Source organism: Talpa europaea (assembly GCF_964194135.1).
Source record: "Talpa europaea genome assembly, chromosome: 7".
Lineage (NCBI taxonomy): Eukaryota > Metazoa > Chordata > Mammalia > Eulipotyphla > Talpidae > Talpa > Talpa europaea.
In genome coordinates, this window is record NC_140074.1 from 36,557,558 (window position 1) to 36,582,264 (window position 24,707).

The window sequence follows — 24,707 nt, forward strand, 5'->3', positions numbered from 1 at the left end:
ACGACATAAACCAACATCATCTCCTTAGTTTATTTTTTTTCTAGAGTCCTTAGCATGCTACATTAACCTGACAAAGCTTAATCGTGTGTTCATTTCACAATACATTTCATGCAGTTCACAGCTGTGATTGGTTTTACATTGACATTACACATGTTTCAATTCAGCCATGTGAAAAGAATAATTCTTAATGGAGTTTGTCTCTGAAAACTGTCCAAGCTTAAATAAGCATGTGAGCAGTTCACTCTAGTCTTAAGTGCAGTCTCTCTTTAAAATGCGAGGGTTCTTAGCATTGGAAACAGTGTCCCTGTTTGTAGTCCATTCGCAACTGAACCACTTCCTTTAGGTTTCACATATCCTGAGGAATCCTCTTTCACAAAATTGCATTCAAGTATACTATTTTATTGAACATTCCAGATTGAGTTTAGGAACAAAGCTGACCTTCAGCCTCACATCCCCAAATAAATCTTCGGAGGACCCAGCATTCCCAAGACTGCTCTTAGCATTAGACTCTCTTTTACAACAAACATTCAGCACTAAAGCCACAGAGTAGAGCTATTTGGCATTTTCCAGTGAAGTGCAAGAAATTAAATAAGTTATGTTTTTTATTGCTAACGTATAGAATCAAGCACAGTCACTCTGTCAAACAGAAGGAAAGGGTACACACAGATTGTGGCCTCTTGGAATGGGGAGGGGGGTTTCCCCAGCGTTCTAATGCACAGAAAATGTCACCTGGTCTCTACCCATCTGGCACCACTTTAAGATGAAGTGTTGAGTATTCTAGAGTCTGAAGAATCAGACCTCTCGTCATAGTCATCCTCGGTGTAAATGGACTGCTTTGACACAATTGGACACCCGTCATCTGGGATGGAGATGCGGGGGTCTTCCGGGGCGCGAGAAGGGAGGACCGGCGAGCTTCTGAAGACGCTGCTAGAGTTACTGGGGAAAGGGCTGACATATTGGGACCTCAACTGGTACTGCTGCTGCAGAGTCATGGTGTTCCAGAGGGTGACATCGTTGGGCAAAAAGGGGCTCGACTGGTTTCTCGCCAAAGTATTCCTCAGCATCAGAGGGTACCGGGGCGGCTGGGGGAAAGGGTGCTGCAGGGGCACCGCCAGGGGATTGGGGACAACATTACTAGAGTCCGTGGAAAACCTCAACGTGTCTGGGACTCTGAAGGCCGACCCCACGGACCATTTGGAAGAGGAGATGGGGTAGGAGCTCAAGGTGTGTTCAAAGATGTGCCCGTTTGGGGGCAACACAAGGCTCTCAGGTTCTGAGGTTCGGTCCGTGGCCGAGACTGAGGACCGGCTGGACAGCAGGACCTCCACGGCGCTCACCAGGTCCCCCCCACAGCCCTTCAAGATCAGCTCAAGAACCGTGGGCTTCTGGTTGGGGAATATTTTTTTTAACACTTCCAGTGGCGGTCTGTTGGCTTTCAAGCTGAAGGGGAGAGAAACGGTCCCCGACGGGCCCTCAATCAGGAGGTGATTTTGTTCCCCGTGGTACTTGGGGCTCTCCGGACGGCCCTCCGAGCTGCCTCCATTTTTCTGAACGGCATAGCCGCCTTCATCCACAGACACTATCTCGGGGCTCTCGGGGGTGAAGCAGCTCTTACTTTTGGCCACATCTGGTGAGCTCCTCTGCTCCGTGTCCTTGTCACTGAAGGTCTCCGTGTTGTCTGCCGTGCTGCTGTCCCCAAGTCGTTCTTCACTCAAATCTGAAAAGTAGAGAACAGCTGGTCAAGCCTTTCCTTGGTTGCATAAAGAAGAACAGGTCTGTGCAGGACAGAGCTGGAAGGGGAAAGGCATCTTAAAGGGAAAATGGGTCTTGGTGGACTATAATATACTGTAAGCCTCAAGAAAAATCCAAACGATGTCACCGGCAAATGCCAAAAAAAAGGTCTGTAAATAAAGATCTAGTAATCGGAGTGACAGCTCAGAAGAATGTGTGTGGGAAGCTAGCCTTAAACAGAGAAAAGCTACACTATATCTCCAAGCACTGAAGATGCTGGCAGTAACAGTCGACATGGGGGCCCTCTAGGGAGGGGATAAACACAGTGCGGGGAAAAAATGGAAAATGAGCTCAGGCTTGTCTTCCAGCACCTATTCTGTAAACCAGATGCCAGGGTGTAATCCAGGGAGGGACATCATCAGCTGGTACATGACCCATTAACCCACAGGAAATTTTAATATTTTAAATCTATTTTCCCACAGGCTGATTGTATGCTAAATATGTCTTGTGAACCAGTCAACAGTATATTTCATCAGGGTACCATGTACCATAACAAGGCAATATAATAACCAAAGCGAAAGAAAGCAGTCTCTTATACACTGAGACTATAAAAGCCACTGACGAGGCTGCTAGATTTGGTTGCCCAAAACTTGCACTAGAGGGCAAGCAAAACCAGCCGTGAATTCTCAATGGTGTGGAGAGAAGCTGTAGAGAGGAAGAAGGAAATGGCTGGAGAGGTTTGAAACCACACAGGGAGCAGGACCCACCAAGGAAACGATGCATCCAGAACTCTGAACTTCGGGGAATAGGGTGTGGACAAGAAGTAGGTATGGTTTTATGCACTGCTTTAATGCTAAAATATACGGAAAAGATTTAAAGATAACTTTTTTAATTTTTTTAAAGATTTATTTATTCATGCATAAAAGAATTGGGGTACAGGCCAGAGGCGTGGAGGTGGGGGGTGAGAGGATTCACCAGAGACAGAGTGGGGAACAGAACAGGCAGATCGACTGAAATACATTGCTGAGGGGAGCAGTGGGTGAGTCAGGAGAGGTCTGCTGTGCCATGGGGGTAGCTCCCTCTCCAGGGATTGAACTCGTGCTGCAGTAGCTGAGGATAGCCTCGTAGGTTGCATCTTAACCCCTAATGCCACCAGGGAGGGCCCTAAAGATAACTTCGTGAATTAAAAGAAGAGAAGGTGGGCCTCCCCATGGCACAGAAGGTTGAGTGCAGCGCTGTGAAGCTGTCCGCAGCATCTGCAGTGTGGGATCGATTCCCGGCCGGCCAGGGAGATACCCACATGGCACAGCAGACCTCTCCTGTCTCGCCTGCTGTTACCCTCAGCAGTGTCTTTGGTCCATCTGCCTGTTCTGCTCCCCACTCTGTCTCTTGTGAATCCTCTCACCCACCCCCCCACATGCCTCTGGCCTGTACCCCAGTTCTTGCATAAATAAAAATAAATCTTTTTTAAAAAATAAAATAAATGGGCACAGATTTATCCTATTCCTTAAAAAAAAGAGAGAGAGAAAGAGAAAAAAGGCTTCCCTATTAAAGCAGATTTGCTATGAAGTAAATCAGTCACAAACTTAACATTTTGACCCAAGACATTACCCTCACAAGGACTAGTATTACACTGTTTAAGCAGGCAGAAAGGAGGTAAGACCGGTTTGCTTACAGTAGTAAATTCTAACAGACCTTTATAATAAAGGAACATATTCTTTATTAACAAGCTATATGAAAGTAGATTTTTATCTTTTTAAAAACATGTACTGGCTGTGCCTACTCAAAGCCAATGTAACTGATCTAAAGATGAAAATTATTAATGACCCAGTTGTCAGGTTGTAAACAATCGGTTAGCCTGTGTTTTCTACTGCCTTGCCTGAATAGCCTCATTGTCGCCTTCTCTGTGGGCACACCTGAGTATGTGCAGATAGTCCACGGTGAAATTTCATCAAAGCAGCTTCTAAAACCCATCTCCTCCTATTTGTTGTTGTTTATCTTAAAAACCTTAAACAAGGGCCCATTTATGAACATTTGATAGATCTTAACTATAACTGAAAGGCAAAACTTTGTTTCTTCACAAGGCAGTAAACACATGCCAGGCATTTTTAACCATTCTTTAAAAGATAAGATATTTTAATATAAATACAACTTTCCATAATAAATCTGAAGCAAATTTATATTTACCGTCAAATTTGCATTTTAAGTAATCTGTTCCTTTTTCTGATACAAAATAGCAGGCTTTCCCATGGGGGTCCTTTGCAGCCCACATATATTAAGCCATCTTTGCTTTCTTTTTAAGAAGCACAAAAGATCCGTTTTTGTAAGAGAAATTTGACATAGTCTTTCCAACAGCTTCCTGAGAATGGGGACCCAACTTTCATCTCCTAAGTTAGTGTGGTATTTGTCCTTGATCCAAAACAGAAAAATAAACAAAAAAAGCTTCTATGGAGTCACATACTAATCAGCTAGACCCATTTAAAATTTCCTGACTCATGATCCCACGCATTTCTCTTAGCTGTTACTCTATTAATAAACACTTGAAAATGACTGGACAGTGACAGTGTGTTAACTCAGCACTGAACTCAACACACAATTGGATTTTGGCCCCTGCTCAATGGAGCTTGGATAAAAAGTCAATACTCTCCCCAAGCAAATATGGATATCAAGTAATGTTTAAAACACTATGTGCCTCTAAACAGCTTTCTTATTTAACTTTAGCTTTCACTCTCTACTATTATCAGCATGAAGTATTCGTATCCCCAATATGTATAAGATGCTGAGACAGAATAAAGGGTGGAAATCAGCAGATAGTGTAAGACATGGTCCTAAATTATGGAACTTATTATCTTATTGACGAGATAAGGGGCAGGTATAGGGCAAAAACAAACACTGTCAGGCAGAACTTACCATGTTTATGACACGGTATACACTACCTTCATAGTAGGGTTAATCACAATCACCAAAAGGTAAAAACAACCCAAGAGTCCATCAACGAATGAATGGCAAAGCCAAATGTGGTTCACACACACAATGGAATATTATTCAGCCTCCAAAAAGAAATGAAATTCTGATATAGACTATAACATGGATCCAGTTACAAAAGGATCACTAAAATATGATTCCACTATATGGGGTACCTAGAATAAACAAATTCAGAGAGACGGAATCTAAACTGATGTTTACCAACATCTGGGGGAATAGGGAGTTATTGTTTAATGGGTACAGAATTTCAGTTTGGAATGATGAAAAAGTTCTGGAGATGGTTGGTGGCAATGGTTGTACAACATTGTGATTGTACTTAATGCCACTAAATTGTACCCCCCAAAATGTCAAGATAGTATATTTTATCTTATGTATATTTTTGCACATTAAAAAAGAGGAAGCAATATGACATGCAGTATCACCCTGTAAAGGGGATGGTGAGTTTTTATTAAGCAGGAGAAACAGGTGTATAAGTACTGCTAAAAAGTACAAAACAGCTATTTTTAAGAGATGTGTAAGGGCCTCCCCGGTGGCACAGTGGTTGAGCGCTGGCTTGCAAAGCTGCCAGCAGCCTCTGCAGCGCCGGTTCGATCCCCGGCCACAGGGTGAGGGTCCCACATGGCACTCAGACCTCTCCTGCCACCCGCTGCTCCCCTCAGCAGTGTACCTCGTCACTCTGCCTGTTCTGCTCTCCGCTCTGGTGAATTCTCTCACCCTCCCGCGCCTCTGATTGTACCCAGTGCTTGTATTAAATAAAATAAATAAATCTTTAAAAAATAAAAAAAGAGATGGTGTAAACCTAAAAATAGCTTCCTATTTTAAAAGATAAAATTTCCCCATCCTGGATGAGTTTCAACACTGAAAATATTTGAGGACAGTTTCAAGGTCTATCAACCAAATCCATTCTTCCACAGAACACAACAGCCTCCAGAAGAAAGTGAGTCGAAGAGCAGAAGCTTAGCCAAAGGGAAATTAGGGAATGATGTTCTGACGAATCTGAAATATCTTCCATGATGAAAAGGTAGTACTTTTTTTTCCAATATGGTAATGGCAAAGAACACTCTGACCCAATTAACTGGATATTGGTTGGCAGCATAATAAATCTCACAATACAAAATTCTACTTGTATCTATCTTCCTGTTCTGCCTAACAGACCACAATGGGATCAGATACAAGCGCCAATTTGTTCATCAACTGGGACGCCCCAGACTATAAAAGCCTTGTGTTGCTGCTATGACATGCACAGGGCGGCAGGTGCTTCTGGTTACTTCTCAAGGAGTGGTGCTGGCTGTGCTGTTCTACCCACATTCTCTCTGCATTTCCTGGGTTCCTTGGCCAGGCTATGGCCAAGACATGAGAAAAGCTAACAGGATATCACAGGAACCAAATATGCAAGCTCAGGGCATTCCAACCCACTGGGCTCAGCTCTGTTCACACTGTGTTCAAAGGGAACAGGAGACATTGAGATGCAATGAGAGAGACACGCCTACCTGCTCTTGCACTAAGCACCATTCTAAGTTCTGCTTAGAGTTACTGAGTGGCAGAATCCCACTTAATACGTGGAGCTTCCCATTTGGGTCAAGGAAGACTAGCCTCTCACCTTGCACCAAGAAGAGCTCCTCGCCCAATGATTTCTGCAGAGTATGCAGTCCCTGCAATTTTGTGTCTCCATGGTGTCCAGTATTAGTGGTATTGTTGTACCTAGACTAGATGTACTGTAAATTATTCTATGATAAGTACAGACTTTCACATGTAATTATAGAGGGTGAGTTTTGCCCAGTAATAAAGTGTAATTTAATAACAGGTGTTTCTTTACATCTTGAGATTTTTTCCTAAATGAACTTTATAAATTGTTCGTGTTGGTTTAAAACACAAAGCCCTTTCTAGATACAGAAATGTGAAACTGCCAACTAACAAAATGAAAAAGGAAATACTCTCCAATCACGTTATCCTCTTTCTTTTTGAAAATGACACCCTATATCCTAGATCATAAAGAGTAAGACTATATTTTAACTGATAATTTTTTACCCCTAGTATATGGGTGCAGAAAAGTCAAAACTACTAGATAAAAATAGAAAGAAATCAATTTCATGTGATATTACAAACCAGTTATTGAAAGTGACACAATCTGCTATTTCTAATGACTAAAACATCTAGATAGATTTAAAATCTTCTAAATGTTCACACTTCAATTTCATATTTTTCATGATGTAGAAACACCCACAGCACACCCCCCCCAAAAAAAGAGTTCATTAGAATAAAGGTTTGTAAAAGAAGTAAATAATCAACTAAGAAAGAAATGTTTCCCTATGGGTAACAATGCAACCAATTTCAAAATATAGGTATGCCATAAAATAGTTAGATTTTTAACTAAGGAGAGTAAAGGAAGGCACATATAAAGGTGATTGCCAATCTAAAATTACAGTTTGCAAGATCTAACTTTTTTCGGGGATTTTTTATATGAAAATTCAATCCGATTTTAAAATTCTAGATATTCATTTCATGTATTTTAAGAAACATACCACATATGCGAAACAAACTTTCTGCTCAAGACACATAAAAACTAAAAATTGTTCTGACTTAGAGGTAGTAGATTGAGTCATGTTATCTGATTGTATCTACATATATCCAGAATGATAACATCAAACCCCTGGCAGAGAGAGAAATGAGGCATTTTTTAATTTTTTTTTTGTTTCTTTTAAATCAAGTCATACATTTTAAAACACGGATTGTCATATATCTACCTCTGCTCACTTGAACTTTGGGGAGCCTCTAAGTAACTGTCCCCTGATGAACCCTGTTCAAAGAAACAAATCTTACAGTAATGGCTGAGGAGGAGTCCAGAGGGGTGGGGATTCCGGAAGAGACTACTGCCCAGGCAGAATGCTAACAGGAGACATGTTTTTATGTTTTCTGTTATCTTTATCTTACGCTAAGAGTGCTGAATCATTAAAAACTGAAGAGCTGAAAACTTCAAGTACAGCAGGGAATTAAGTCAGTCTAAAATCTTTCCTTTTCTTTCCAAGGTATAAAAACTTATGACAAATAAAAATAAAGTCATGCCTTCCTTTTAAAAAATTGTTAACATTGGCTTAATAATGCATGAAGGTTTCGGGATGTTTCCTTGGGATCAATCTTTTTGCAGGACATTTGTATAAAAAGAGCTGGACTAAAAGAAATATGATTTGGAATATATGCCCTACAAAAAATTTAATTTTGACCTCTTCCTTAGCTCAGAAAAGAACACCTTTCAAGAAGCAGAAGGGAAGTTACCTATCAATGAACTTGTTTATTTGGTACTTTTAAAAAAATGCAGCTGACTGCTCATTAATCCATCTATTTAACAAATTCCCTTAAATCCCTCACTCTATGTCCAGGCACTGTATTAGGAAAGATTATACAGAGATGATCCAAGTATCTTCTCTTGCCTCCCTTACCAAGAAGCCACGGCTAACTAATCTTTTGTAAAATTTACCTGCAAGTTATCCATGCATATTACATTAAAGCACAGCAAGTAATTCAAAAGCCAGCAGCTGAGCAAAGTAGGAATATTGTCGTAAAGTAAATACTCACATGCAAAGATTATGGGTGCCAGAGACAGTATCCCTGAACCACACAAAGTAATAATCAGTGGGTATGAGAGGGGAGTAGAACACAAATGCCAACTTTGCCAAATTTAAGTCTTCCTAGTCACTGGAGTCAAGAAGAAATTAGAGGTTTGGTAAAGAACATATGTTCTGAATGTTAAGTTTTCCCTAATATTGTTATTTAGTAGTACTTATTTTTCACAGCTATATAACTAGACAATAAAATGCAACACACACCCCTGTGGTTATGTTTTTGTTTCCCCTTAGTTTCTGGGGAAAACAGCAGTCTGCAGAACTCAGACAAGGGAATGACTCACGAGAGCCATGTGGAACACCTGCCGCAGGGGAGACATAATCTTAAGATTCTTGGATTCTGTGGTAACTGACTATTCTACAACTCAGGCCTCAGTATTGCCCTCACCACCCCCCATCAGATGGCACCCCTTGTGCCATCAGAAGCACAAGGAATAGGACCAGACATGGGATCCCAAGGACCTTCCTGGCTAGTGGCTAAGGGTCTGAGACAAGTTAAAAAGCAAAAGAAAGGAAGAGTGAGCAGAAGGAAGGAAGAGAAGAATAGAAGGGAAGGGAGGCAGACAAGGAAGCAAATAGATTTTTTACTGGCCTCCTTGTCAAGAGGAAGTGCAACATTTCCAGAAAGGGGCTCCAAGTTCTCCAGGGACTTTGATTTATGAAGATTTACTCCCTTTCCCTCTATAAAGCTGTTAGCAGAAAGTGCTGACGGGCTGCAGCAAAGAATTTCTCATCAATGCTCTTTGATTGTATTTTGCAAACAAAATGCCTGTTGCTTGGTAACATTTCACTTGAGCCTGACCTTCCCCGAAAGTTATTGCTATCAGATTCGATTTACACTGTCCTCCTGTGATTACTGTAATCTTTTAAACCCGGGAGTTCATCCATCAGGGAAAAGAAAAGTTGGTTGTGCAAGTCGAGAGCACGGCTATCCGCCAGATTTATAACCCAAGAAGTGTGCTGGGGGGAGATTCTTACCCGGATGGCAGTGGAAATCTGGCTCCTAGATGCGGAAAACGCTCTCATTTTTCCTGCCAACCCTGTCCTCAGATCCACTAGATGCACACAAACACCATTCTGGCTCCACGCAGAGAAAGAAACTGGGAGATGCTCATTGACCCCCCCCCCACCCCTCTCTAAGGAGCGCCATATGGGGTGGAACTGGGTGGGGTCAGGCCACCAGATAAAACAGCAAGCTGCTCAGTTAAATTTAAACTTCAGATAAATAACAAAGAAAATTTTTGTTTAAAGTATGCCCCGTGCAATATTTGGCATCCTATTTTTATTTTTCTCCCGGAAATCTGGCAACCCATAGAAACTCGGGAGGAGTAGAAAGAGAGTGGTGGTCGGTGGGGCGAGAGCAGGGAAGGTCTAGAAGGCGGCTGGGCTTCTCCTCCGAGGATGCACCACTGTCTCCTGGTGCGGGAGGGCGAACTGGGAATGGGGCTCGCCCACTGCAGCGGTGCGGGAAGCCGGAGCAAGCAAAGGGCCCGACCAGACCGCAGTCTCCTCGGGACTGGGTGGATGAGCTCAGGGGAGTCAAGGGTGCCACGGAGGAAACGCAGGGCAGATGTGAGCTGCCACCTCAAGCTCCTTCCAGAGGGTCCCTGACCTCAGCCCAACAGAAATAAGGCTTGATGCCCGTGCTTGTTGCAGCGGGGTGCGCTCCCTGGCCAGCTGCACCCCTCACTCTGCGTGCTCCTGGGCAAATAGCAGGGTTTGCGAGAAGGGCCAGGAGCTGCAAACATCCCTTCGCAGCCCTGGGGAAGATCTGCAAGAGACCAAGTAGTTTGGTCCTGCTATTTCTTTTCAGTAGTTTTTATTTCTTAAAGCACAGCTCCGAGTCAGGCCGGCCTCCCTAAGCCAAGTTTTAAATTAGGCCTGGTTTTTAAATTCATAGGTAGGTCCACTTCCTGAAGTCTTTCTCACTTTTCTACTATTTGTTTCTAGCTTCTGGTCACAGAGGGTTCCCCTCCACCTGGACCTGCGATCTGGTAATACCCATTCTACATATAGGAGCTTCTATCGAGGAAAAATATTTATAACTAAATTAAAAATCAGTTAACAGGAGGGACAGGATTTAATCAAGCCCAGAGCCATAATAAAAGATGCTAGGAAGGCAGGACAGAGGGTGAAATAAAATAAGGCAGTTTTCTGAAATCTTCTAACTTCTCTCCTTGAAGGTCTGTAGTTCGCTCCTTTTTCAGAGAAATAAACAGGAGATTCTACTTTCTTATGTAATCTTTCTTTCCCATTGCTAATCAAATATGGTTTGATTTTCTTTCTCCTTTAGAACATTTTTAACTTGTGTATATGTGGGGTTTTGTTTGTTTTTCTTTATTCCTTTCTTTTTCTTTTTCTCTTTTTTTCTCTCTTTTTTTTTTTTAATGGCAGATGTAGAAGAATCTATAGCCAATCATCTTTCCTCTCACAGCCTGAAGGGACCCAGGGCAGTCTCCATGAGGGAAAGTGGGGGTTGGTGGGGGAAGGAAACCTCAAGCAAGACAGGAATGTAACTTTAGCTTCTCACCTTGGTCTTGACCCTTAACTTTCCTCTGCTCTGGAGGCAAGTCTTAAAAGGCTGGCTTGGCTGGTTGAGACTGTTGACTCAGATACACTAATTGCTGAAAGATTTTCACACTTTCCATATTTTCATAGGGGATGGACTTGGGAAGTAAGGAGGGTAAAGAGGGAATTTAGGAGAACAAGTAAATTCAATAGTGTATCTAAAGAAGCTTACATTAAAAAAAAAACAATTTTGGACTCAAACAACATCTACTAATTTCAGGCAAATCTTAGATGATAATTAAAAAGCAGAAGAAATTGGCATCCAAAAAAAAAAAGAATACTTCAATCCATAGCTGGAAGTGATAACCCTTAGCTATGAAAATTCTCCTTAAAACTACTGCCACATAGAAAGGTTTATTCAACATATTAAAATAACCTCCATTCCTTTAAAGCATCTAAGCACAATTTGGGAAAGAGATTTCTTCCAGCTACAACACCAAGTTTTGGTATTAGTGTATCATTCCCTAAACAGGGTGGTGGTGTTTTGTTTCTCCATCGATGTCCAGCAAACACCTTTCTTTCTCTAAAGCATGTGCTTTCCTCAAAGATTTCTGAAGAAGAAAAAAGACTTCATATGTTTGTGCACCTGCAGTGCATCCAAGAAAAAAAGCAGGGGTCTTCATAGCCGTGTACTACAGAGGCTCTCTGCAATAGGACATCCCACGTTTTTGACAGAGATCATGAAGATACAGATCTCCTCTATTTCCCTGCAGATATTTAGAGCAGCAGATATTTAGAGATGTCTTATGGTCTGAGGACTTGCTGTACATTTGGACCTACCATTGCAACAGTTTCATTTCCTCAATATATGTATTGAGTTACTTGTCCAAGAGTATCCAATATGCTTCAAAATATGCGTGGAATATTAATACAAAAATATTATAAGAACAACTACCCCCCAAAAAGGGTATAATGTTTGCAGTAATCGGTAGTCTCAGCCAGGCAGCCTTCCCTGACTTAAACTCCAAATGGGCTTTCTCTGTGGAAAACATTGTATAAAACGGATCCATCCACTTTCACCCCTGCCTTGCCAGTAGAAGACAATTATCTGTTCTTTTCCTGCCCCCTTCAAATTCACCATTGGATTGGTGGTGACATTTCGATTTTTAAAGTATGAAATTATGGGGTCAAACCAATTGAAAGAAGAAAACAAAAGTTATATAAATGAACGTGTAAGGTATGCAGCCTGGCCAGCTGGAAACGGAGCTATTGGTCCCTCAAGGCTCAGTCCCCCAAGGCCGACACTCTGACCTCTCCTTGAGGTAAATCCTATTCTTTTCAATTTTGTGTTTTTAATTTGGAGGGCTCAGTCTATCACCACCTGCTTGTTGGGAGTAAAAGAGAAAGCACCAGGTCTGGTCTGTCCAGCTGAAATCAGTCTCCTTTTATTCTCCCATACCACGGATACTTCTGCTGCTGCAGCTGCTACTCCGCCTTCCTTCCCGCCCTCACTAACCCCTTCTAGGGTTGTGTTTGGTTTTGCAACCCTTTAGAAACCATGAGCTTTGGTTATTCCAAAGAATAGTTTGAAGAGGACAGAATGTGAAAGGAACTCCTTCTTGGGACAGTGCCCTATTTACGGGGTGCTGTTGGGCAGGTGACCACTGCAAAATGCTACTACTGCCATAAAGTCAGACTCCTGCCCCGGTGCTGGGGGAATGGAGACAGGAAAACTAGAATCAGAAAGGTTAAGAAAAGTTATTGGCGTAGATTAGCTTCTAGAACTGATACAAAACTCTACTAGTTACCTATTCCAACCTAAAGAAAAGAAACAAGTAAAATACACTTCTTCTCCCGGCCACATTCCTCTGTAGCAAATCTATCAATTTGCAGAGGTCAGACTGAGAAAAGAGAGACACCCGGGAAGGAGAGGGTGGCTACTCAGAGAAATGCTCATATCCTAAGGTGCTTAAATATATCCACAAAATCCATGTTCAGCAAACTCTCTCCTGCCCTTAAAATACCCAGTCCTGCTTTCACAGAAGCTGTTCTCAGAGCTTCAGGCCTGGAGAGCACAACCCAGGAGCAGGGTAGCAGAAAGGTACCCACCAGGTCTCCTGCCAGCTCCCCTAGAACCAGTGCGCTGCATCTCCTCCAAGGCCACACAGCCAAGTCCAGGGCTCCAGAAGCCTCTTTCCAAAGTCAGAGGTACTGACTTTCGGAGTAGATTGGGTGTATGGACAGGAACTCTACCAGAGTTCTGCTTATAACAGAGATCTGGGCCTTCCAGGCCTTTCCTCTCGGAATTCCTGCATACCCCCTAACATCCTCCCCGAGAAGATGGGCTTTTTTCCTTGTATGTTTTTTCCCAGTGAAAGGAAAATGCAAAGCACATCTCCACCGGACTCCAAAAGCCTAAAATCAAAGCAGCACTTGGACTGGCCAAGGACTCTTTCCTCCCGGAATCTCCAGGAGGAAAGAGACTCAACTCAGACCTCAGTGGGGTCAGGAGGCCCAAGGGACAAGGATGGAAGCTGAGGAGGGTCTGTCCACCTCAGCTCTGGGCAGACTCACACCCTCTAAAGCACAAAGGGGGAAAGGAGCGGGAAAGGGGAGAAAGGGAATGTGAGAAAGCCTTTACTCCAAACCTCCAGCTGAGCAAGAGTTCCAGCATCCCTGGAAGTGCCTTCCTCCTTCTAGATCTCCTTAGTTTTTATTTCTTGAAACTACACAGAAGGTGCAGGCAGCCTGAGAAAGCATTAAAGGGCCTGAGTGATTCTGCAAAAGGAGTTGCTTCTGGGCAGGCAAAATCCCTAGCGTTCGTTATTATCAGTTTAGGTGCCCCCCCCCACCTCTTTATAATTATAGTTTCCAAACGGGGCTTCTTTTGAATTGCAAGGCCACTGCGTGCCACTCGAAAGGCTTGGGGTTCGCTCTGGTTCTCCTGGGCAGAGAACACCACCAACTGGCAGACAGTCAGGTCTTGGGACTTGGCTCTTACCCTGCATCTACCTGCCCCAACCTCCAAAAGCAAGGTCAGAAGGCCCAGTGTGTGGTGTGGTGTGAGTCCATCTGCATTTTAACAGGGTCCTGTCCCGACCTCTTTATTTACTCCTCCAACGGAACACTTCCCCCTTTCACCGAGGAAGGCTCTTGGCGAGCCCAGTGCCCAGTCCCGCCTTCTGGTTCACCCAGGCTGCCATTCCCGTGGGTGCCTGGGCTCTACCTGCGCGGGATCCACCCCGAAGGCGGCCTCTGCCGGGAAAGCCAGGCCCGGCCAGGCCAACTTCCCACAAGTCGCCTCCGAGCCACCCGGGCAGAGCAGCAGCGGGAGCCCCGAAGTTGCCCACGCGCCGGCTCGGGTTCCCGCGCCGCGGCGGTTCTTACCTGGCTTGGGGAGCTGCGCCTGCAGCGCTCCGGACTGGGACTCGGCGGCCCAGCGCAGCGCGGCGGCCGCGGCCAACTCCGCGGCGGGGCGCGGCGGGGGCTGAGCCGGCTGCGAGGTCGGCGGCGGCGGCTGGGGGGCGGCGGCCGCGTCCCCCGGCGGCGAGGGCCCGGGGAGGGCGCGCAGCGAGTCCGGGATGAGGCTCTCCAGGCTCTCGTTGGCCTGTTGCCGGCGCAGCGCCACCTGCGCCGCCATGACCCGCTGCCGCTCGATGATGAGGATGCACTTCTCGCAGGTGCAGTCCTTGAAGCGGCAGTAGCGCTTGTGGCCCTTGAGCCAGGACAGCACCCCGTGGTTGCGGCAGCGCGCGCACTTGGGCGTGCGCTGCAGGGGCGCCCGCGGCGGCTGCGACACCGGGCCGCCCATGTACAGGTAGGGGGAGCCGTAGCCGTTCATTCCCCGGGCTCCCGGGAGGGCTGGCGCGCGGGCGGCCCGGGCCGGCCTGGAGGCGCTGGACGGCGGGCGGGGGGCCGGCTCCGGGGCGGCCTCCGAGCGACGCGGCGCGCGGTCCCGCAGCTCCGGGGATCGCGGGAGGCGCCGGCGCCGTCTGCCCGGCTCCCGCGGCGCTCGCAGCCTCCGCCTCCCGGCGGGTGCCCCCCCGACGCCACGCGGGTCCCCGGCCGCCCGCCGCCCGTCTGGCGGGGAGTCTGCCCTGGCCGAGGCGCGGCGGCGCTGCAGGAGCTCTGGGCGCGGTCTGAGCCGGCCGGTCTGCGGCCGCCGCGCGCGCGGGCTGGGCCCAGCACCTCCTCCGCCGCCCGCCGCCCCCCTCCTCCCTCCCCCCGCCACCCCCACCCCCGGGGCCCGGGGCTCGGGGCTCCTGGCACTCCCCACCGCTCTCCACGCCTCGTCCTTGCTTCCCGCTCGCGCCCCCCGAGTCCCTGCACTTCACCTTCCCGGCCGCCGGCTCCAGACCCTCCCGCGGGGGCGCTCGCGGCCCCTCCTCCCGGCTCCGCGCGGCCCCAGCCCGCGGCGGGAGGGACTGCGGCCGGCGCCCCGGGGACCCGCCGGCGCGCTCTGGGCGGGGAAGAGGCGTCCGGAGAGGGTGAGGGTGAGGGTGGGGGTGCAGCGGGGGACTGAGGCGGCTGCTCCCCTCCTCGCTCTAGGTCTGGCCCGGCGGCGCCGCGCCCGGGACCGCCCTCATCCCCACGCTTGGCGCAGAAACTTGGCTCCTGGAGAACCCAGCCTGCCCCGAGCGCTGCGGGGCGCGCCGGGCGCTTCTGGGGCCCGCAGTGATTCAAATGGAGGCCGTCCGGGCCGGGTGGCCCCTGGCGGAGGCATGTGGGGTCAGGGGTGTGGAATGAATTAGGGAAGTTTTGGCTTTCTTGATTTCCCTTTGCAACCTGCGGTAGAAGAAAAGGAGTGTTTTGGAAAACCTGCTCACCCAAGGATGGGAATCCATTTTGCAGGCTATTTTAAAGGGGAAATGAGTCCTCTTCTCGGCTGAGTTTATTTCTCTGCCGTCCTCCCTAAGTCTTCATAAAACGCATTCCCTGTCCAGAAAGGCTGGGAAGTGCTCTCTTGTGGAGGATTTGCTAGAGCTGGGTCTAAACTTTCAGAGAGCTAAGTTTGCGCCCCCAAAGTTACCGGATGTGACAGCCCCCCTATCCAACAGCCATTGAACCATTAAATGGTTTTCCACGCACTTGGTGATTTCGTTATGAGTAAGGGATGGGGTCATTTCCGCCCCCCCAAACCTTCTCCCCCCACCAGCGTCTTTGGTAGGAGGAGGCCCTTTGCATAAGAGGACGGCATAGCATAAAACTCAGTTTAAACTGTAACTTTTGTGTTTCTTACCTACCATTACCGGAGTTTGGGCTAATGAATACCACAAATGCACAGGTAGGACTAACCCCCTCCCTCCATTCAAGAAAACAAAAACAAAAACAGGTGCGTACAGCTGTTGGGGATACAAAACAGCACTGCGGGGCGAGGGGGGCGGTGTGGCAATCCCCGAGCACAGGGGCTCCTGGGGGCAGACACAGCTCTTCTCTCAGCAGTCCAGCTGATTCCAACTTGAAACTAGATGAGCTGAGTTTGCTGCAGTGGCTAACTCGGCCACACCACTGACCTTGCCACCGCGAGGAAACTGCTTTTCACTGCAGGGCCCTGGAAGCAAGCAAGCACCCTGAAAATGTGCCTCTGTGTTTGCAGGGAATTCAAGTTAGTAGTCGCCAAGGCGTTTAGGGCCAACCCTCCGATTAGAAGGATTCTGGGATTGGGAGGAGGTTTAAAAGGGGACCTGGTTGTGAGCGGTTCCCTAGAAGCCCTTAGTCTTCCTCCATTTCAGATCTGACCGGGAGTTGGGTATCCCAGGAAGCTGACCTGGTGCGGCATGACCAGGAAACCCTTACACTTGAATTTAATCCTGAGAGGCCACCAGGCCCCCACAACGCCGTAGGACTAGGACAGCTCTGCCTCCCCCATAAATCCTACCACCGCCATCTCAATCCCGCCTACGCTAGGAAAATACGCCCCAAAACACTACAACTAGAAGGAAATCCATAAACTCCGGAAACTGGAAGCAGAGGTCACCCAGTGAGCCAGAGGCCTGGAAGTAGGGAGCTGGCAGTGAGTAGCCTCACGTGACCAGATGTCCAAAAATGACAGGAATCTGCAAACCTTCCTGTTGAAATCTCTAGGTCTCTTGGGAAGGCAAGGACCAAGGACTTTTTCAACGTCAAATTTCTCCCGACTTTTCCCAAATGGTCAGCAAAGCCAGAAGCATAAGGAATTTGGGAGGAAAAAAAAAATGAAAGGAAAGCAGCAGAGTTGTGCACCAGGTTTGGGGGGAGGGCATTCCCACTACCAAGACGACCCCCTTTCCTTCCTTGGTCACCTAGCCGCCCTATCCCTTTGCCACTCAAACAGTCTGGCATTATTCGGTCCGGGGGCCATTTCACTCCAATGCACATCAGGGGCTGAGATCTAAATACTCATTTGATATAGCGCAATAATCCTTTTCTCATATTTGATGGGAATGTTTTCCATATCCCAGTATTTGACAACATCTCCCCATAGGGACAGGTTTGTATTTATGTTGGTAAAATGTTCCCTGCCTCAAAGTCTATTGTAACCCAACACCTGACAACCCCAAGTCCCATTTCTGTTTGCAGAAAGGGTTTATTCAAGCACATAATGGGATCCCAGCAGAAAGCCTTTCAGAACAAGGGGCTATGGTAAACTTCACCACATGAACTCCGTTTCCAGGGCTATTAAGCTTTTAATTGGAAAATAGCAGAGGAAATTTCAAGGTGACTATAACGTGTTAGCAGTTAGCGCAGAGAAGAAAAGCTGGAGCGAGAATGAATGTGGAAAGCATATGGTCCGAATCACATTTAGGAGGAGCGGCCTGCTTCTACTAAGTCGCGGCAGCTTATGCACTTATGGGAAAAATCATCAAAGACATTAGAAAGGGAGAGGGGGAGGATTACAAGTTAATGTAACCTCACCAGACTGGATCTCTCAGGGTCTTCTCTGAATGGGGAGGGGAGGTGGCTTTTCCAACCACAATTAACTGGGTAGAATTGTGACAGGTACAACCGGCGAAAGAGCGAAAGATAATGTACATATGTGATTCTTTCTCTTGGCGCATACACGATCTAGTGGGGGAGGGAGGTGTGTCTGAAAACTGGGCGTGCAGGTGCCCTTGCTGAAAAACTGAAGATGCTCTCACTTCGGATCTGGGAGTCCTGGTAACTGCGTCTCACTCCAACCAACACTTCATCAAAAGGACAGTTTCATATTGTCCCGGATGTGTAATGCATCAGGAAATTTTCTGCTTTGCTGGATTCTCATGGAGGGGGAGGCCAGGGTTCCTACTTTACCATTTTAAACGGGCACCACCACGGTGATGCTAGAATCCAACGAGCAGAAAGTACTGTAAATTCAGGAAAACCAGTCTCTTTCCTGGCGCTGGAATTTAATTTCTCACCCCCCCCCCTTCACACCTCTGGGCATTGCTGTTTGGCCAACTTCGAATTGAAAGGGGAGCGGTGAAGGTGCATAGCTGGACAGTTGGGGCAACCAGAGATCAATTTCTTGAGGTGACAATAACGCCCTCGTTCTCTCCCAATTAACTGGGAGAGACTTGTGTGCTCCTCCTCTTGAGATTCCCGAAGTCGCAGTCTGCGACCAAGCAGACACTGCGGCGGTGAAGGGACAACAGAACCTGCGTCTAGCGGGCCTGGGGGGAACAGTTGAGCAAGAGGAAGGTCCTGCATGATCCTGTCCCTACACCATTTCTGGCATTGGGTGACCAGAGATCTTTTGGAGCAAACCAGGGTAGAACCAGAACGGCCTATAACACTGTTGGCCCCTTGCAGTACCGGCAGGTGCTGCTGCTCAGTCCTGGCCCGCCGCGCTCATTTCTCCAAGCCAGCAGCGGCTCCCACCTGGGAGGAGGTGCTCCCACCTGTGCAGAGTCCTCAGCCCCGGCCCGCAGGGAAAGCCGCACCCACCTCTGCCTTTGGCGGGGGCGAGAGGCTCTCTCGGAATTTACTGCAATCAAAGAGCCCGCTAAGGGGCCACCTCAGCTCTGGAAGGAAGAACTGAAAAAGCGCGCCCTGGTTGCGCTCCCCATTTTGGTCTCTGCCCCCTGCAGGATGCACCCCAGGCCCCCAGCCTGTCTGCTGCCAGTCGGGCTGCGGGCGAAAGCACATCCCTCCACCGATTTGGATGGTCTCAGTGGGCGTCCTGCAAACTAGCTTCCGACCAAGAGAGAAAAAACGTCCCCTCCAAAGTAAAATAAGGGCTATGCTGCCTTCAAAAAAGTTTTAAGAAAATCTTGCCCGTACGATTTGAAAACCAAGGTAATTAGAGCAACATTCAAGGACCAAGAGAGAAAGTTTCTTTTCCTAGTGTTATTAGCTCACTGGGCCCTGGCAGAGTTTTCTCCCAGGCGAGGGTAGTTCCAGGATTCTCTCGGGCCGCGCCTCCCCTATCCTCGAGACAAAGCCCGCTGCGGGGCAAGTGGGCTGAGGGAGGATTTGGAGAACAGCTCAGGTCATGGGCCCAGGAATAATGAAAAAGAACCAGCGTTGCCCGAACCCCAGAGAAAGTGGGTTCGAACTCCAGGGACAGTGGACAGGCTGGCGGCGGGGGTGTAGCGCCGCGGAGCTGAAACGGTGAACTGGAGGTGGGGGTCCTGGAGCGCACCCCACGCTAGGGCATCCCCGCCTGGACCCTCAGCTCACTTAACTGCCCCCCCCCCCGCACCGAGCCTCCCGGGCAGGCGCCTTCCGGCTCCGCCCACTCTTCAAGCCCCGCCCCCAGCGCTGTTCGCCCCGCCCACCCGCCACGGTGCTGCCCTAAGCCCTCCAGCTTGCAGCTTTGCACAGCGCTGGAGTTTGCTGGGCTTCATAGGGAAAAGAGGTGGGGAAGAGACGTAACGAACAAGTGTCTGGGTGAAAGCGTGGAAGCCGGGCGCACTGCGGGGGGAGGCGTATTTTCAAGGAAAAATCACCAGTCTTTGGGTGGGGGCGCAGCTTCCAGCGGGCCAAGCTCCGCGCAGGTGCAGGCAGCAGCACGTCCCACACCTGGCCCGCGTGGTGTGCGCGCGGAGGTAAAAGAGGACGAGAGCCCCGTGCAAATTTCACGGCCGAAAGTCCCAAATGGGGTGCGGCGCGTGGGCAGTTACCGGAGACCTTCACTTGCGCAGCTGTGTGGTCAAGCGGAGGAAGACCCTCCCTCCACCCAAGTGATGGCGATGCCCTCCCATAAAGCGCCTTTAATACCACTTGATGCAAATATACGTGCACATGTGAAACCAGTTAAGAACTGAAGCTCTCGTGAAGTGGGGTTGTGTGCGTGGGAGTCTTCCAGGTGCTTAGAAGACAGCGCACCACCCCGCCCCCCCCCAAGTTGGGGTTCGGTGTTGGGGGCTGGGTGGCCCATTGCGGGCGTCACAGTTGTGGCAATGAGGAGGTGCGTGTCACCAAGGGCACCCTTCCCGACGCCTGGTTCCGAAGCGCGGGGCCTGCTGCACTCTATTGGGATGAGCGCCAGGGGCACCGGGCTGGAGGCCCCCCGCCCCCAGACACTGGGGCGCTCCTGGGGGATAAGCTCCGGTTTCCTTTGCCCACAGTCCACGTAGGGTGACAGCAGCTTACCTAGCGCCTGCCTCGGTTTCTCCGCGTTGTCTGGGCAGCAAAAGGGCCCGTTAAGGCTTGGTGGAGGTGTCCTGGGCGGCTCGCAGACTTGCATGACCCCGACACGCCCACACGGGCACGCCGGCGTCCTGCGCTCTCGTGCACCGCGCAGCACACGCCCGCGGGAGGCATCGGCCTGCCTTCGTCTCGTGCAAGGAGGCAGCGCTTTGGAATTCACCGTCTTTCAAATAAGTGTATTAAAAAAAAGTTAAAATCCAGCAACAGCCAAGACCCATTGTGTAAGATATACTTTATTTTCAGTACTGATAAATTCAAAAGGCAGTTCACCTGGGCCTGTCTCACACCCTGCTCCCACACTCCATCTCGCCGGGCTGGGGAGAAAGGCCCCAGGCAGTTTTCTTGTTTATAGGAGTTACCCGGAGAGAATCCGGATCTTCCCGCCACTCCACCAGAGCGGGGGGCATAAAACTGGGGCCCGCCCTCGTTCTAGGGGTGGCCCTTTTAGGGCTTTAACCCCCGATAGGGGCCCCTACCATAGTTCCTAACCAAAGGGTATCAGGGTGCCCTACCTGGGTTCAGGACTCCAGAGGGGCCTAAGAACCAGCCCGCACGCCTGGTTCCCAGGGCGCTAGTGGCCAAGAGTCCAGCGGAGCGCTGGGGATCAATTGAGGCCGAAATGCTCAATGCCCGCTAAGCAGGAACTCGGTCCTCGGGTCACACTAGAGACCCGGAGGTTGCTCAGCCGAGGCTCTGGGAGAGTGTTGGCTGCCTATTCCCGGCCTTGCCAGCGTTTCCAAAATTGCCGGAATGCTGAAGGGGGTGCTGTGAGGGAGGGGGCACCTCCTTCTTCCCAGTGACAGGGCGTGTAAAGCTTCTCCCAACAAAACTGCCCGTTAAAATTAGTGTGCTGGGGTCATCGACGGAATGACAGGTACCATAAGACTCCTGGATCAAGAGAAGTCAGGATTTTTCAAAGAAATGAAGGGAGCCTGGGCAGTGGGCAGCGAGTCCTCCAGTGAGCAAGGGATGTTAATCTCCAAGAACGCCACCATTAACACCCCGGAGGTGGCGGCTGGGTAGCCGAGTACCTTCCCTGCAGCGCCCCGAAGCCTAGGGCACCGCCTTCACAATAGCTACAGCTACAGCCACCCCGAAGGGCACAGGGCTGCAGTAGCAGCAGCCTGACAAGTGTGATAAAATGATCTTCCTTAACTAAACTCGTAAAGCACTGGGCAATAAAACTCAATCTTCTGTAAAATCCAATTAAGTCATTATCTGACTGATTGTATCTTTAATTGAAAACAGAAGTGACAGTAAATTTCTGTGATATATCAGGATCAATCGATACCGCTATACGATTCAGCCCCAAGAAGTGATTTATAATGTCAAACCTATATAGGTAACTCCACATTATTCTCTCTAAAACCACTGGTGGATGAAATTAAGAGTAAGTGCATTTAATAAAAAACAAGATGGTCAGGTTATTGATTACAACAGATGGGGGTAAAATCAAATAGATGTTTTCAAAGCACAGAGCGAAGAAAATACAAGTAATTTCTTTTTTCCTGTTTAATACCGCTCACCAAATATACACACAAGAAAATTCAGTCATCAATAACATTTTTATTTCAGGTACAGCTGCAACTACACAGAACAATGAATTTTTTTTAGACTAGTTTCATTTCAGGATGCTTTCTGTTACATAAGCAAGTCCTCCATAAGCAATTTTTAACAAAATAATGAACTCAGAAGTCTGTAGTAACTTTTAAAGATGTACTTATTTTCAAATCAGATTACAACCTAAGGTTACAAAATAGTCTAGATTGCATCCATTTTCCCCCTGTAGTAGAAAGAATATGTATGATAAACTCTTATATTATTCTAGAAACACCACCCAGGAACTCGGCATCACTAGGGTTGCTTTCAACTGTAGTTTTCAAATTACCCCCAACAGAAATGGTAGCAATCTTAAGGGCTTTTCATTTTTTTCCCCCCTGACTACCACATAGTTCAGTCATGTTTTAGATTGGGGAGGGGTGGGGGGGTGGGGCTGGGTAACCTTTCCAACAGCAGCACATAGTATATTTCCACTTACTCTGACCTTCTGCAGATTTCTCAAATGGTTTCATCTTTTCTTCTCACTGGTAAGATTTTTGGTTAAATTTATATTTTTTGCACTTTAATTAAAATACTTTTTAAAAATCTAAGGCACCTAGGATTTCATTTTAAAACTAAAAGTAGTACCTAATTATGACTCATTTAGATGCAAATGTACTGACTGCTTTACTCGAGTGAATTTTTGTATTTCCTGAAAACGACACGTAAACAAGTGTCATTCAAAAAAAAAAAAAATGGGGGTGGGGAGCACTGCTATTTAACTCCATGAGCAAAGCACTTAATTCTTGTAGATGGTAGTCAGGGATCCTAGGCTATTACAAATGTGTTTTAGCCTCTGGGCTAAATAAACTCTAAGAAATACAAACCAAACACGCTCTCAACAGTTAACTTGGCATGAATCAAGGCAAAGCATGAACAAGCCCCGTGCATCCGTATCCGTGGAATAAGCCTGCTATCCCAAGTGAACGGCCACAGGCAAAGGGCTGGCGCCGCTTACTCATCCTCCTCGATGACGGGAGTGACCGTGAAGCTGCTGGGCTCCGACGCAGACTCACATTCGAGCACTCCCTTTGTGCTCTCGTTACTAATGGGAGAGCTGCTGGAGAGGGAAACCAAGCCAGAATCTTGACTGCTGGGCGGTGAGAATACTGGGAAGTGGAGAGACAGGGGGAGAAAAGTATGTTAAGAGTAACTAGTTCTTCTACATTCAGTGTCTGACTAGGTTCCCAAAAAGAGGCACTCTGCATTTCCATCCTGAGGTGACAATGTTTTTATCAGTCTTTGAAATTCCCAGCACTTCTTAGAATGGAAAAATGGTGTTTCTGCACAGTAAATCTGTTTACTGAAAGGGAAGTTAGGAGGCAGAGTCCAGTTATATGTTCATTAAAAAAAGTGGGCCCTCCTCTCTTTGGGGGACCGATTTCCACCCCTCACTGAATCTTCCCTCCCCTTACATAAAAGATGCGATCAGAACTTGTGTTGTCAAATGATCCATCTGACAAATTACCCCAAAAAGGCCTCCACCGATGTATTTGACAGGTAACCCTAGTTTTTCAATATAGAACAAGTGACAGGAATAACTTATCAACTTTTCTGTTAATTCTCTTGGATATCTTGGGGACAAACACTTGGGAGAGTCAGCATACAGACCTTTTAAAAACTAAAAAAGCCATAAATGGGAGGAAAACTTTTGAAAAACATAAAAAAGTAAGAGACACAATTACGCCATGCTAAAGTAGAGATCAGGTGAAGATTTGGAAAGCAAACCTATGAACATAAAACTATTAGGAAACAGACATTAAATATGAAGGATGTAAAAGTAATAAAGTGTTGAACAATTTTTGCAACCTTACAAGCCACAGTAGATACAAAATTTAAGCAAAAGGGTCTCTGACCTTCTTAACCTTAGTGGAGTTTAGATCCACCCCCAGAACTCCCTTTCTGCCTAGCGTGAATGTAATTAAGGGGAAGCTGCAGTGGTAATTTCTCTCCTCATTAACTTCCTGATTGGTTTCAACCTCAGGATTCTGCGGGGCAGTAGTTTGTCACCAATTCCAAATGGCCAATCGTTAATACTAATGTTTGTGTAACTAACTGCCAGCATCTGCCACGGCTTCTTGTACAACAATAATGGTGAAAGGGTACATTAGTGCTCCTGTGTTAATTCAGCTTGTGTTCATCAATAGGGAAATCTATGATGTAATTAGCAAAATGCATTGGGAGCTGAGAGCTGAAGTCATTTGTAGGGAACTAAATCATGGTGGAAGCTGTACTAGGTCCTGATGTGTTTGCCATCAATACTTATTATGTTTGGAATTTAATAAGGTATATTACCATGCTGAAAAGAGACTTTTACAAGAGAACACTATTTACACTTTGTTATGGATTTGGAAAAGGCTTCTGCAGCTTGTGCAACCACACAAATAAATGAAGAGAACTGGGGTTTAAGAAACAGACCTTGAACCACTCCACTGGACCAGAATATTTCAGAAAGCCTCTTTCTTTTCATGTAACATATGGACAGACAGACAGATGGATAGCTTTGTATGGTTACCTCAATAAGGAAAGGCATGATCTGAAAACTTAGAAGTGAATAAATTTGAAAAACAATTTAGGCAACTTCTGACAAGCAATTACTTTTGATATTGATAGCTTTTGTTTAGTTTTTTTTTTTTTTTGTAACTTAAATGAAAA

At 47.3% G+C, this 24,707-nt stretch overlaps 2 protein-coding genes across 2 annotated transcripts in view; both read right to left on the reverse strand.

Annotated features, from left to right (window-relative positions):
- Positions 1 to 755: 755 nt before the first annotated feature.
- Positions 756 to 14,685, reverse strand: DMRT3 (doublesex and mab-3 related transcription factor 3; the record flags this gene model as incomplete). The annotated part of the gene is made up of 2 exons (XM_084238467.1): positions 756 to 1,717; positions 14,232 to 14,685. The coding sequence occupies 2 exons, from the start codon at positions 14,683 to 14,685 to the stop codon at positions 756 to 758; spliced, it is 1,416 nt and encodes a 471-aa protein (XP_084094593.1).
- Positions 14,686 to 23,006: 8,321 nt separating this feature from the next.
- The window catches only part of DMRT1 (doublesex and mab-3 related transcription factor 1), a gene marked incomplete at both ends in the record, with an annotated part of 94,900 nt that continues 93,199 nt past the window's right edge, over positions 23,007 to 24,707 (reverse strand). The window contains one exon of the mRNA XM_084236959.1: positions 23,007 to 23,161. Coding sequence (XP_084093085.1) covers positions 23,007 to 23,161 — 155 coding nt within the window. The remainder of the gene's footprint in view (positions 23,162 to 24,707) is intronic.